The sequence below is a fragment of the Trachurus trachurus genome (assembly GCF_905171665.1).
Source record: "Trachurus trachurus genome assembly, chromosome: 6".
Lineage (NCBI taxonomy): Eukaryota > Metazoa > Chordata > Actinopteri > Carangiformes > Carangidae > Trachurus > Trachurus trachurus.
In genome coordinates, this window is record NC_139897.1 from 12,894,157 (window position 1) to 12,907,616 (window position 13,460).

The following is a 13,460-nucleotide window of genomic DNA, read 5'->3' on the forward strand; positions in this document are numbered from 1 at the left end:
ATGGATATATGCCCTTGAGTTTTTTTCAATCTTAATTTATCAACTGAAGACAAAGTACTAGGTGAATGAACCTGTCCCTGGTCCTTATCAGCCTGTGAAGAGGTATGAAGTGAGGTGAGTTGTGGTCTGTTTGCTTTACTGACATGTAAGTTTTTTCATCTTGTTTTATTTGGTGCCATGCTGTTGTCTTGGAGATTTACCTGGATGTAGTTTTGGTAACCTTTCACAAATGTACCTGAACCATGACAGAAGGAAACAATGTGACAATTTCCCTGTTATCAATGTGGAACTCCGCTCTGATAGGAAAGACTCATCCCTCCCACCTACCCACACACTCCTCGCTGGAGTTTATAACTCTGCACACCTGATTCTGTCAGTCACCGGCCACAGGTCCAACAACACAGCTCCAAAAAGTAGATGTAATCCCAGTAAGCCGCAGGTGGCCTTGCAGATTGGCTGCCCAGATCTCCACATTTTTCCCTCCTTTCACACACTGCCCCCCTCTCACTCTCTTCCCCAGGCTCCCCCTGTGGTGGCAACCCTCAGCTGAAATAGGGCCTTTGCAGGGTGGAGGCAACACGCTGCAGCCAGGACCTGTCACATTACTCTCAGATCCACAGTGGGACCAGGGCACCTGAGAACAGATTGCAAGGGAGGGTAACAGAGTGTTAGTGAGAGCAGACCAAACGCACGGAAACAAGGACACCTCTGCAGCAAAGCCCAACTTGGGACTTGGGAGACACTTCTGCCCCTCGAGTCAAGGGGATTGCAGCTGTGCCACAAGAGACTGTGCTTAAAGTGCTTCAACTTCTTTGTAAGACTTTGGATCTGTTTGAGAAAGAGAAAGCACAATGGATAAGGATGCTCTACTGGACTACGAGTACCCAGACCTGGATCCTCTGCCATCCAAAATTGAAGTCGAGTAAGTACATGCTAAACTTAAAATCTTTTCAACCTAACTGCCAACCACTGTTGTGTGCTTTCATTGACCGTCTTATGGCAAGAAGAAAATAAGATGAATTGGTCCATGCTTTAAAGTTAATCCAACTTCTGTAAGTCTGAACAGTTTTGCAGTGAGATACAGCTCTCATTGAGATATCAGGTGACACTTGGCACACTTCACTAGAGCCAGTGTCAGTGTGTGATCTTGTTCCCATTCATATTATTTGTAATATTATAACAGAAGCGGTATCATTTTCATGTTTTGAGAATGTAAGTTGTTATAGAAACTGGTTGGTTTTGCCCACAGAACTTATTAGAAAAAAGTATGAACAAAACTTTGCATTCAACCCTGAATGACTCAGTGCATCAACATTTCACAGTTCTTTTGTTTATTGTTTTTCTTTTGAAACAGACAATGAAGATGTAGTACATATAACCGTACAACTTTGGACATAAGATCCCAAACTAATTCTTTAGCCCTGACCAATCCCACAATGCAACTGGGGTCATACGATATTTTCACCCATTTTTTTTGGGATGATTTCTTAAATCCATGTTGCTTCTTTTGTCTGTAGAAAGAAAATCCACCATGTTTCCACTGGTACAGAATGATTAAAAGTAAGACTGTTGATGTTTGGCCTCAGATGAACAATACGAGAGAAATATGATGGAACAAGTGTCATTTATCACCAGCCGCCATGTTAAGCTAACAACCCGTCTGGATGTCATGTAAATTAATACACTGAGGAGAGTTGTGGCCTGAAAAGCTTTTGTATGGCCACAACTGTCGCTCACTGAGCTAAGCTTAGGTGCAGTTCCTCTGCTTTTGTAAACACTCAAATGTCCCAATGGCCCCTGTAAATGTGAATTTTAACATTGGCTGAAATTTACAAATGTTCTGGTGCAGCGCCAGAGTCTGTGCTGTCAGTGCCAAGTGACAAATCCTCAGATTGTTTGGACGGGTAAGAGACTATCATGAAAAATGTCAAAACATCCACTCTGGAAGCTGCCATCTCTGTGCTTGCGGGAAATATATCAAGAAATTTTGAGTCTTCCTGCTTCTTTCATGTATGTCTTTGCTGTATGTCAGAGTTGTAATTAGTACCCCATGATCAGGCATTCCTGCTTCTCTAGTGTACAGGAACGTGAACATAGGCGTTTGTTGTTTTCCTGTGTCACGCTGATACCAATCCGTTTAAATGCAAATCTCTGCTGCGGGATTTCAGCTACAAAGTTTCCAGCCACAAATGGTCCTGACAGTGACGTGTGAAAGGTTTAGTGAGGTATACTTTAGGTCAGCTCAGTGACTCAACTGGCTTCGAGTTTTAAGACTTGCATTGATTATTTTTCTCTCTCTTTCTTTTTTTTTTTAGAATAATCCCTCCATGTGACCCCACTGCTGATGACAGGCTCTACCATATATGCATCACTGCCATATCTGTAAGTCCACTTTCCCATTGGATTAACATGACACATGTCACACACTATCCTGTGATTCCCTGTCATTCAGTCATTGGCTTAAGATATCACACAAACCATTTGTTATGTTGTGCTGCATTGAGATACCATGTTTTTTGAGATATCACGTCAGCCCAGTCTAATTATCTTCACCCAGGAAGTTACTGTACGTTATTTAGCTGCATTTGTATGTCTGATAATTATCTCAAAAACATTGGGAACAGATTTAAAGACATTTGGTGGAACATGTCCAAGGAACAAATGGTCTTGATGTAGATCCAGGTAAGGCCTAGGAGGATGAGAGGAAGAATTCACATCAAAAAATCAAACATTTTGCTTGTCATGAATATAAAAACAGTCACTTGTTGTCCATTATGAGTAAGTAATGTCTTTGATGGAGGTCCTGGTCTCTAGATGATGACTTAATATATCAAATTAAGATTGTAATGCAGCCTTATTTGCTATTATTTCCACTCTAAGTGATTTCTTTTTACATTATCACAAACTGAATAACAATATAATAGTATAAGTCAGAAGATTGACCTGTTTTGGTTCTAAGGCCTTAGTCTGTCTCATATTATTCTGTGTGGATTTCTCCTCCTCCCATGTTTACACAGTGATGCTACTTGGTATTCACTGTTTCTCCATCTGATCTCTGTTTAAAGAGAAACATACAAGTTGATCCTCACTGGCCCAGTTTAAAGCAAGGCATTCTTCCCAGCCTTGTGTTTCCTAAATGTGTCACAGGTCGTGACAGGTCATTGAACTCTTACTGGTCAGTGATCCTGAGTGATGACACTTCATTCAGATCCCATCCATGGGGTGCACTAATGAGACGCTTCAGCCTTTTGTGGCATCAACTGCCCTCACTATTAGTCAGAAGCAGGGCGGTGACTGCACCCTGTGCAGTCCACAGCTGTGTACTGCTGTGCAGGTCATGCTAACTTTTGTATTTCCTCCTCTTCTAGCTTGTTGTCATGCTAATCCTAGCGATTTTAGCCAGACGCACGAAGGTGGGCAACAGACAAAAAGGACTCCCAGGTTTACTCAGGTGAGGCTCTTTCCTAAGTAATAAAACACTATGGTTAAATGTGCAATATTAAAATAACAATATTAGTACCTCGTATACAGTAAGTGGTATTTGAAGATCAATATGCAAACACTTCAGCTGAGATAGGAAAATCTGTCACAATTAATATTTACCATGGGAGGTGCATATTCCAGGTGACACTGTGATTACAAGCTCATTTGACTTAATGATGAACCATTGGGTAATGGAACAGCCACTGGAACTATCAAATGGTCAGCAGGTAATGCTGTTCATACTGGGTACCTTGAAGGTGTGAGTTTGTTTAACTTTGTGGGTCTGGAGCTGGGTCTCAATAGTGCCTTCAAGCTTACTGAAACTCCCCATGGATTAATAGTGCTTGAAAACTGCAATGGATTTTCTTGTCTCAAGCAAATTGCAAAGTTCAAACTTAATTTTCATAACATACAGACATGAAGGGAAGCCAAGGGAAGCCTGGAGGTATAAAATCACACTGATATTGTCTCACAATGATTAGTTTGTGGTTAGAATTTAAAAATAACTTTTCTGGTCCTTTTGAAGTGTGATTATTTCTGGTCAGTGACTGTTTCATCCAAACGTGAGGCTGGTAGCATGTGGACTCTAAATACCTGCTCCTTGATTTCACAGTCCGGTCAACTTCCTGGACCATACACAGCACAAGGGCCTGGCAGTGGCTGTGTTTGGAGTGCTCTTGTGTAAACTATGGGGCCTGGTCATATCGCAGAATCCCCTCCCCTTCACAACAAACTCTGAGAACAAACGTGAGGAGGTCTCCTTGGTTCTTCCTGCTCTAACATTAGTCTATTCAGTGTATTCTTCTGTACTTCTTTCATATTATAAATAGCTGCTTTTAATCATACATTTCATTTAAGTTACATTTGTTTTTTGTCTAAGTAATCATACTGTCTTGCTTTTTGAATTAGTTAATAAAAGAAAGTCTCTGTTAGGAGATTAGAAAGTGTCTCACTGGTAGATGTAGCACTATAAACCTTATTTTTGCTAAATGTCTGTGTTATGTAATTGGATTACTTGTCTCTAAGTGTATGTTATTTTCGACTCAGGAGTTTGATGGTAAGCTTCACAAGAAGCTTTTTTGTTACTGAAATTAAATTACATAAGACTTGACTGTAAGGACTGCCCTGCTACTTTGCACAATCACCAAGCAGAGCAAGCTTTGGTAGAGGAGGGAATATAGAGGTTCTCCAGCACTGGCTGATGTTAAATTCACACATTTTTCCATCCAACTCTGCTGAAGTTAAGCAGAATGAGCTGCAGAGTTATAGTTTTAGGTCCCATGGTTCACTGAATCACAAATGAGTGTACTGTATTATCCATCTGATGCTCACAGCCTTCACACACCTGTTTGTATTTGCAGAGAACTGGGTGATCCTGGGACTATTCTACTACCCCGCACTATACTACCCTCTCCTGGCATGTGGCACTTTACATAATAAAGTTGGCTATGTACTTGGCAGCCTCTTGTCATGGACACACTTTGGTGTCTTGGTCTGGCAAAAGATCGACTGTCCCAAAACACCTCTGGTAAGCAAAACCCACTTTTAAAATAACAATGAGCTCCATTTCATTTGATTAGTTTTGTGGAGAATCCAGTGTCTACGGATTTGTGTGTGTGTGTGTGATCTGTTTTAAGGATTATTTCAAAGACAAAGACAAATTGTTTTGGTCTGGAAACCCATTGATTAGCGAACAAAGCTGGTACTGTTGCATATGTAAGAGATGATGTAGTTGGAAAAGATGGACACATGGTTGGGGAATTAAAACTTTTTCAGTCTGAGATCTTGTGCCACATCCCCGTTGTCGTGAATGTCTGCGACTCACAACCATTAGTTCCACTGTCTGTTAGTCTTAATCAAGAAGCTTTTTTCACAGTTAATCAGTTTAGTGTGTGTCAGTATAAGAGAGACATCCAGGCATTATGGGACATGGTCAGGGTAGTCTTTTTTTTTTCTTTCTTTCTTTTCTTTTAAGTGGTGATGCCTGTGTGTCTGTTTATCCCACTGAGCTGACTGACTGAACGCTGCAGGGAACATTTCAGCTCAAATAGAATCAGAATATTTTAATTAGAATAGCATTTCTTTCTAAACAAACCAAGATACACACAGCCACTTGTGTCCACTTGTGTCAATACAACAAAGTTTTGATTGAATTCCTAATGTGCTTCTGAAAAAAGAAGTTGCTTTATTTTTAAAACCTTCTTTTACTCCTTTGTAGATACACAAACACTACTCCCTGTTCTCCAGCCTGCCTCAGATCGCTTGCTTGGCATTCCTCAGTTTCCAGTATCCCCTTTTTCTATTCAAGGGCTTACAGGGCACGGGAAAGGACAATGCGACAGAGGTACGTTTCGATCTTCCAGCAGTTCCTGCATGTTTGATTCAGGATGGTTGCAAAGCTCTTATAGTGCACTAACTGTTTGGTCTACTTACATAACAGTAAGGATCTCTATTTTAATTAGTAGTTTATGTTGATGTAAGGCTGAACTATTTTTTTCAACAACAACAAAAAAAATCAAACTAAGACTCACATTTCCTCTCAATCTGTGCACGTGAAGAACCTTTATAAGCTGCCTGCTAATCAAGCAGCTTATCATGCTCATACAGTCTGGGCTGAGGGAAAATGTGAAGTCCAGCACAGCACGCCAGTGGCCTAATCATTTTAAGTAGATTTGACGTAATTGGTTTATGTTATGTTCTTGATCACATTATGAAAAGGTTGCCTTGTTTTTTTCACAGAGGAGACACAATGCTGTGTTTATTTGATGCTAATCTCAGCATGGGTGTCACAAAGCTGCCCCCCCTCCACCTTTATTATAAGGAGGCTTACCTCTAGAGCAATGCTTTTTCCACATAGTCATAATTACAAAATAAAGTTTAAATTCAAATGGTATCTAATACCATGTACTCCCAGAGGATTCACACCCACCCCCCAAATTATGTTAATTTGGCCTCGCCACATTATCCCTGCCTGTTTTTCTGTTTTGTTGTCATTTGGTTCTACATATGGTTTCTGTTCTTTTAGGATCTAAGCAGCAGCTACTATAAAGATTATGTGAAGAAAATGCTGAAGAAGAAGAAGCCAAGCAAAATCAGGTGAGAACTGCAGCCTATTATCTGTAACACATCAGATTTGCCATATTGTTACATAGCTATGTTTCTTGACATCTTTTCAGTTATCATTCAGTGCTGCTCTGAGTAGGTGTGCTTTGCCGATTTCACAATTAAGTTTATGAGGGGAATAGACTGCCATAGGGAACCAGCTGTCGGGAAATGTGTGGGCCTTCTGACTTGGGGTCAATGTCAATTTTTGAGAATTAGGATGAGAGTGTTCTGGGAAAGGGGATCATTTGGGCCGTATTTGTTGTTGCATTCCTGCATCTCTGCCAAGTGTTTCTGCTGACTGAATAATAGAAGACAGATGATCGCTTTATCAGAGTGGGATGTTACTGCACACTCCACATGTGCACTAACAAAGAAGTTAAAGGAGCATTTCACCTGATTCACCTCAGGGTTTAGGGCTTATTCTTTACAGACAGAGTCATGGGCAAGTTTATTCCCTCCAATTTTCAGCTTTTTAAGGATTCTTCTTGTTGGTATTTTAAGCTTTGATTAAAAAGAGTAGGGGGATAACAGGAAATGACAGACTCACACCATCAGTCGCAGTCAGCATCATGACCCCTAAGCTGGGGTCCCATGGTTAACATGGTTTTAGCTCACAGGAAGAGACTCCGACACTCACATCTCTGAGTGTTGGAGTTTTTCAGCCCAGACATCCACTGTGGTGGTAAAAGAAAAAAAACAAACACCTTCCATAGTTTATTTTGTGCATATTATTTATTTATCTAAGGTCAATGATGTGCAAACAATATCTGTTACAATGAAATAACAGTAATATGGTGGCAAGGAGACTAGTAGGAGATGTTACTGCACTTTCTGTTTGTAGTTTCTAGAAAGAGCTCACTGAGAGTAAACATGCAAAATAAACATATCATTGTAAATATTTCCTTCCTGCAAATGACAAATGTTTACATAGAGGTTTTTATTATGGTGAATGATCACCAAGAAAGAATACATGTAAAGACAGTAGTTTAAAAAAAGACTAATTTATTCACAAACCTCTCCTAATCTCATGGATTCACAATGTGAATGTGTATGAAGTGTTCAAATCTTTGACTCTGTTTACATTTTCACCTCAGCACATCAAGCACAGAGATGCCCAAGCTCCCTCAAAGAATGATTGATACTGTGAAGTCATACATTTATACACCAGAGGAAGGTAAATGTGAGAGCTTGGTTTCTTTTATGTCTAGTCATGCTCGTCTAGTCAACATATTATTGCCCGTTACATTTTCATAACACCATATTTTCCTTTTTAAACAGCTTTCCGTTTTCCACTGAAGTTGGCTATATCAGGTGTAGTGTCATTCATAACACTGTATCAGGTAAATATCTACTATTGAACTTTATGATCCATTTTTGTTTCAGTAGCTATTAATATTATGTCATCAGATTATATGTTATGATCCAAGATTCAGAGTTTCTCCAGTCATGAGTAACTAATGTCCCTTTTTGGCTATTTTAGGTGGGTCTCCTGCTGATCTCAGCAGTGGTGCCTCCTCTCCAGACCGCCCGTGCTGGAGTTGACGAGGATGTGGCCAACCTCTTGGCTGGCTTCAAGATCATGCTGTCTCCAGACAAACACGAAGTGGTCAGAATCGTGGTTTATTATATGTGGTGTGTTGAAGGTGAGCGAAACCATTAAAGTAAAAGAATCCATTAAATGATAAAAGAGATTCTTAATAAAGTAACATCACATTAGACTCTTCTTTTCATAAGATACAGTAACACACTTTCATTAACTACCTTTTAGCAGTTGCTTGTTAGCTGCTTATTTTTCTAATGCACAAAAACAAAAACAAAAATCAGCGAATAGGCTCCTGCTACTGACAACCTGAATGTTTGTGTGCTGTGTTTTTCTTGCAGTGTGCTTTATCTCAGCGATGACCCTATCTGGCTTGGTCAACCTGGCTTTGCTCATGCGGTCTATGGTTCTGCATCGGTGGGTTTCAGAACAATACAGTGCTGTGGCTCTCTTTTTCTGTTGTAGATATTGTATTTTCTCCCTAGAGTTTCGAAGAATCATGAATGTGCTTTGCATTCTGGCCCCCTCATTATGATACCATGACTCACTTAGGAGTTATTATAACATAATAGAGTACTAATCATCCAGACAGACAGAGTGGCATTCACTCTGCGTTTACTGCCGCTGGAAATGAAAATGGCTATTAAGATAAAACGTGAAAAGCTCTGCTATTACCATAAATTACGTCGTTATTAAAAGAAATGCTTTCCAAGTGGGATATTGGATTGCGTTTCAACAGTAGCTGCTAAATTAGGTCTTCAATTTATAATATAATGTGTACATTAACAATAAAGCAGTTTATGCCCTGCATTGTCTTGATTGTGTTTTTCCTTCTGTAGGTCAAACCTGAAGGGGCTGTACAGAGGAGACATCTATAATGTTTACAACTGCCAGAGAAGTATCAGGGCTTCCCGACCGGCACTGGTCTGCTGGATGGGATACACCAGCTTTACGGCAGCTCACATCTGCATCGGTACGGTTCCTCCAGTTCCTCTGCAAAGTGAATACTGAAGGAAAACAGCAAAGATTTTTAATCAGTGCAACAAGCATGTTGGAACATGTTGGCGTCCGACATGTAAATACAGGGCCGTTCCATCCCAACCGAGGGATCAACCTGCACATTATATACAGTATAATAGATACTCTAAGGGTAAAACACACATGGCAGTTCCTCACTTAGGCCAACAGCAATAATAAGCTTTCATCATTTCCTTTTACATTAGTATTCAATGTAATTCTGTTCACATTATTTAAACAAGTCTACTTGATCTTTCTAGCAACCAAGTTTTGCAGGAAAAGTAATGACAGTCCCTCGTCTCAGTGTGACATTAGAGAGATGTGGGTGTGCCGTGTAGATTTGTTGGATACTGGACAGGGTGTAAAGCCATGAGGTCTTAAAGCTTTGATCTTTCCCCTGCAGGCATGATCGTCCAGACAATGGTGTTCTTCCTCTGCCTTCTGATCGCTGTCTTCCTCATCATCATGCCTGTCCTGCACAGGCAGAATCTGATTCTCTTTCAGCTCCTGTGGAGCATGTGGTGAGCATCGTCACATCTCTGACTCGTTTACTTCCTTTTGTGACATGACTGTTGGTGCAACTACAGCCTTAAGTTTTAGTTGATCTTTTAGTTGATGGGGTTCAGACCATGAGGGTGTCATGGTCAGTGGAGAACTCACTAAATCCCTGCAAAATGTATCCAATGCTTTCTGTCTTGTTTCACCACAGGAGGTCTTTGATAGTTGATTTTTGTCCTTTCAGGCCCTTCTGGCTGATGATTCTCTTGGCTGTGTTGATTCAACACCTCACCGCCAGGTTTTGCTTCATCAAAAAAACAGCAGGCACCCGAGACCTAGACAACAGGTGATTTTCTATATTCTGTTGCTGTTTATAGTTTGCATTGTAATCACTTATTTGTGGTTAAGTGGTTTCATTTCCTTAAATACGTTCTGTCCTGTCTTACAGGGGTAATCTCTTCTTGCTGACGTACCTGCTTTTTCCAGTCAATGTTTTGATTGGGGTGCTACTGGCTCTCTGGCGCATGATCATCACAGCCCTGTTCAACATCGTTCACATGGGACGCATGGACATCAGTCTTCTTAACCGCAATGTGGAGGCGTTTGACCCAGGTGAGTGAGAAACTCTGCACTCTAAATGGTGATTAACTTTCATCTTGTCAGTGTCTAGTACACTGACCACACCAAAGCTTCAGGTCAAGTTCAATGTTACCTGCATAAAACTGTATGTGAGTATAATGAACAGCTGGTACTATGGGGGTCTCACCTACAAAAATAGTTCTGGGGCTATTATACATGTGTTCAAATAAAAACTAAGAACAGAGAAATGCTAGGGGAGTGACTGCATTATACTACATTGCTAAATTAAATTTAGCCTTTTTCTTTTGAGTCTGATGCATTATGTTAACACATTCACCGGTATAAACATCATGCTTTTACCTTTGTAGGTGTCACAGTTTTTTTTTCCCACTCTCACTGTGGAAGCTTAAAAAGAGGCAATTTTCTATGAGTAAATGCACTTTTACTGATCCCACTTAGAGGCCAGAGATGCGTATCCTCTCCACTTTACCCTGCCAGCACCTCACTGCAGCTTGTATTATATCTGTATTCTGTGCAGTGCAAGGGACTCTAATTGCACACCGATTTCTGAACCGGCTGCAGATTTAAGTCATCTGTTGTCAGGAAAAGCAGGTGGTTAAAAAAAAAGAAAAAAAGAAGTGTGATTGTATAGCCATTATGTGTGATTGCCTCAAAGCCAACATGGGGTGCAGTCCTATGTGTTTATTGCCTTTGCCCAGTCAGAGTGAACCCCCCCCCTCCTCTCTGTGTCTGTCTGTAGCCTACCGCTGCTATGCTCATTATCTGAAGATTGAGGTGAGCCAGTCTCACCCTGTGATGAAGGCCTTCTGTGGGGTGTTGCTGCAGTCTGTGGGCCAGGAGAGCAATGCTGCGCAGAGGTCACGGGATGCTGAAGAGGGTTTGTAACACAAAACTCAGTCCACATCACAGACTACATTGATTTTCTCAGTGCCAATAATGCAGATAACCCGATGAAATAAAACAGATAGACGATAAATCGTAGATTCGTAAATCTGCATTAAAGGCAGTGAGGCATCTTAAATTTCTCCAGAGAGATTTAGCATTCAGTAGCAGGTCACTGTAACACATGATCAAATCATAACACTTGATTCTCCACACCAAAGAAAGAAAGCTTTGCAGTTCTGATTTAATATATCAAGAGCAAATTGAGTCTTGCAGTGGAATAATTCACAGACCTGCTGCTGGCCTCAATCAAATCTGTCATAAACTAATCAGCAGTCCGTCTGGCATGCCTACACTGGCACGAGCCCTCAGCCTCCGTCACCAAGAGACAGTGCGGTCCTTTAGTTTCAGCCAATACAAATCAAACCAATGTACCACCTATATACAATCATTTATATGAAATATGAACAGTAACATCAAAGCTGCTCATCTGTAGCGATAGTATTGACTCAAACAGAAGATGAGTTATGGTCACTAACAAGTGTTGTGACAGGTGAACATACGTCATAGTGAGAAATGCATCAGGCTTCATGTGTTGTTGTGGAATCCACTTGTGCATAGTCACAGCCAAGTCCAATTACAAATGCACAGTGGAGATGTTGCCTGTTTGTATCTAGAGAACAATGCATTATCAGAAATAATCTATTGTATTACCAAGATTAGTTCTGGAGTAGCTGAATACATACATGAGCTGTGCTAATTGCCTGTTTCATATTCATGTGGCCCAAGGGGCTTAAGCTTTCAGTGTGTTAATAGCAAGCCCAATATGCTCCTACCATGCTTAGAGGATTAGAATATGATTGCTTTCTATTATTACTCTTTTTCTGTTATCTAGATGGTCCTGTGTGGCCTTAAACTGAGTCTTTTTTTTCAATTCCAGTTAAGATTAAAAAAAAAAAAAAATCACAGCACATTGGACTTGTATAAATGACATACCTTCATTGCTGTCTTGATGTCTGAATGTCCTCAGGGATCCAGCTGGTCCAGCAGGAGAAGAAACAGCACAAAGTGTCCAGTGCCAAGAGAGCCCGCGGGCACTGGCAGCTCCTCTACACCCTGGTCAACAACCCCTCCCTAGTGGGCACCAGGAAGCACTTTCAGCGACAGACCACAGAGAGCTTTCTGAATGGAAGCCTCAACCGCAGCACCAACCAGGGGAGCAAAAAGGAGGCAGCAGCCAAGGAGGCAGAAGCTGCCGCCAGCAATTGACCGTAATTGTGACCCTGATTAAGGATTTTATTCAACGCGTCTCTTGGTTTTGGGGCAGATTTTGCAGTCACATTATTTGCCTATCCCTAAATATGTCTCCATTTGTTGAAATAAGTGCACTTACTGTATAGCTATAGCCTAGTATCGCTATAGTGTCTCGTGTATAGGTGTTCAAGAAGCCATTTTCTGTTTGTCTGGAGATTGTGTGTTTACTTAGTTAGTTGTTCAGCTGCAAGAGCCACAGTCTCCAGTCTGATGGGAGAGCTTGTGTGTCTATGCTCTCCCCATATAACACACTCACCACACGTCTTTCTCAACACGTATGTGCTTATTTTGGGAAAGCACTCGTGTTATATTTCAACCTGCAGGTGAATCACATGTGTTTTCCATTATGTTATCATTTAGTGCAGAAAATGCAAAATGGTAGTTGCCCAAACTGAACACATGGATGTGCAAAACACTGAAGAATCCTTTTAAAGAGGGTATTTATATGTAGAACTTTTCACTATTTATGACTTTACAGAATTAATTGTTTTCTTAGACTGGGTAATACATTCTTTTTTTTCCCACTGTACACATTTTATGTAATTAACAATGACCTGTGGATAAGGAAGTACCAGACAAAAGACACTGTTTATATTTCATGCATTTGTAGACATTTCAGTTCAAAACCGCTTGCTGCTACCAGTGTGAAATCAACTGGTTTCTGATATTTACCAATATTACGTTTGTCTCTACATTGACATTTCAAATGACAAAATAAAATATATAATTTTCCTCCTGATGACTGTGAAAATAAAACTGAAGTAACATGTACTCATTTTCTCCCATCATTATATTACGGAATATTTTTACTCGGTGGATTTAGGGTCTAAACACATTGGCTATCGTGTGAGGCTGCTCCTGATGTGTGTTTAGCGAAATGAACTCGACAAGAAAATGAAGACAAAGGGATGATTTTTTTTATGTAAGTCAGTCCAGTAGACTAGCTCTCAAAAATCACAGTAGACATAATTTTCACCTATTGTTAGAAAATATGAAACTGAATAAAAGGCATAAAAACTGG

At 40.5% G+C, this 13,460-nt stretch overlaps 1 protein-coding gene across 1 annotated transcript; it reads left to right on the forward strand.

Moving 5' to 3' along the window:
• Positions 1 to 851: 851 nt before the first annotated feature.
• Positions 852 to 12,394, forward strand: stra6 (signaling receptor and transporter of retinol STRA6; the record flags this gene model as incomplete). The annotated part of the gene is made up of 17 exons (XM_083973242.1): positions 852 to 922; positions 2,316 to 2,382; positions 3,369 to 3,451; positions 4,097 to 4,230; positions 4,845 to 5,011; positions 5,702 to 5,827; positions 6,509 to 6,579; positions 7,683 to 7,762; positions 7,867 to 7,928; positions 8,069 to 8,231; positions 8,470 to 8,545; positions 8,968 to 9,101; positions 9,549 to 9,666; positions 9,888 to 9,989; positions 10,092 to 10,255; positions 10,983 to 11,120; positions 12,156 to 12,394. 17 exons carry the CDS (start codon positions 852 to 854, stop codon positions 12,392 to 12,394), a joined length of 1,995 nt encoding a protein of 664 aa, XP_083829368.1.
• Positions 12,395 to 13,460: the final 1,066 nt, after the last annotated feature.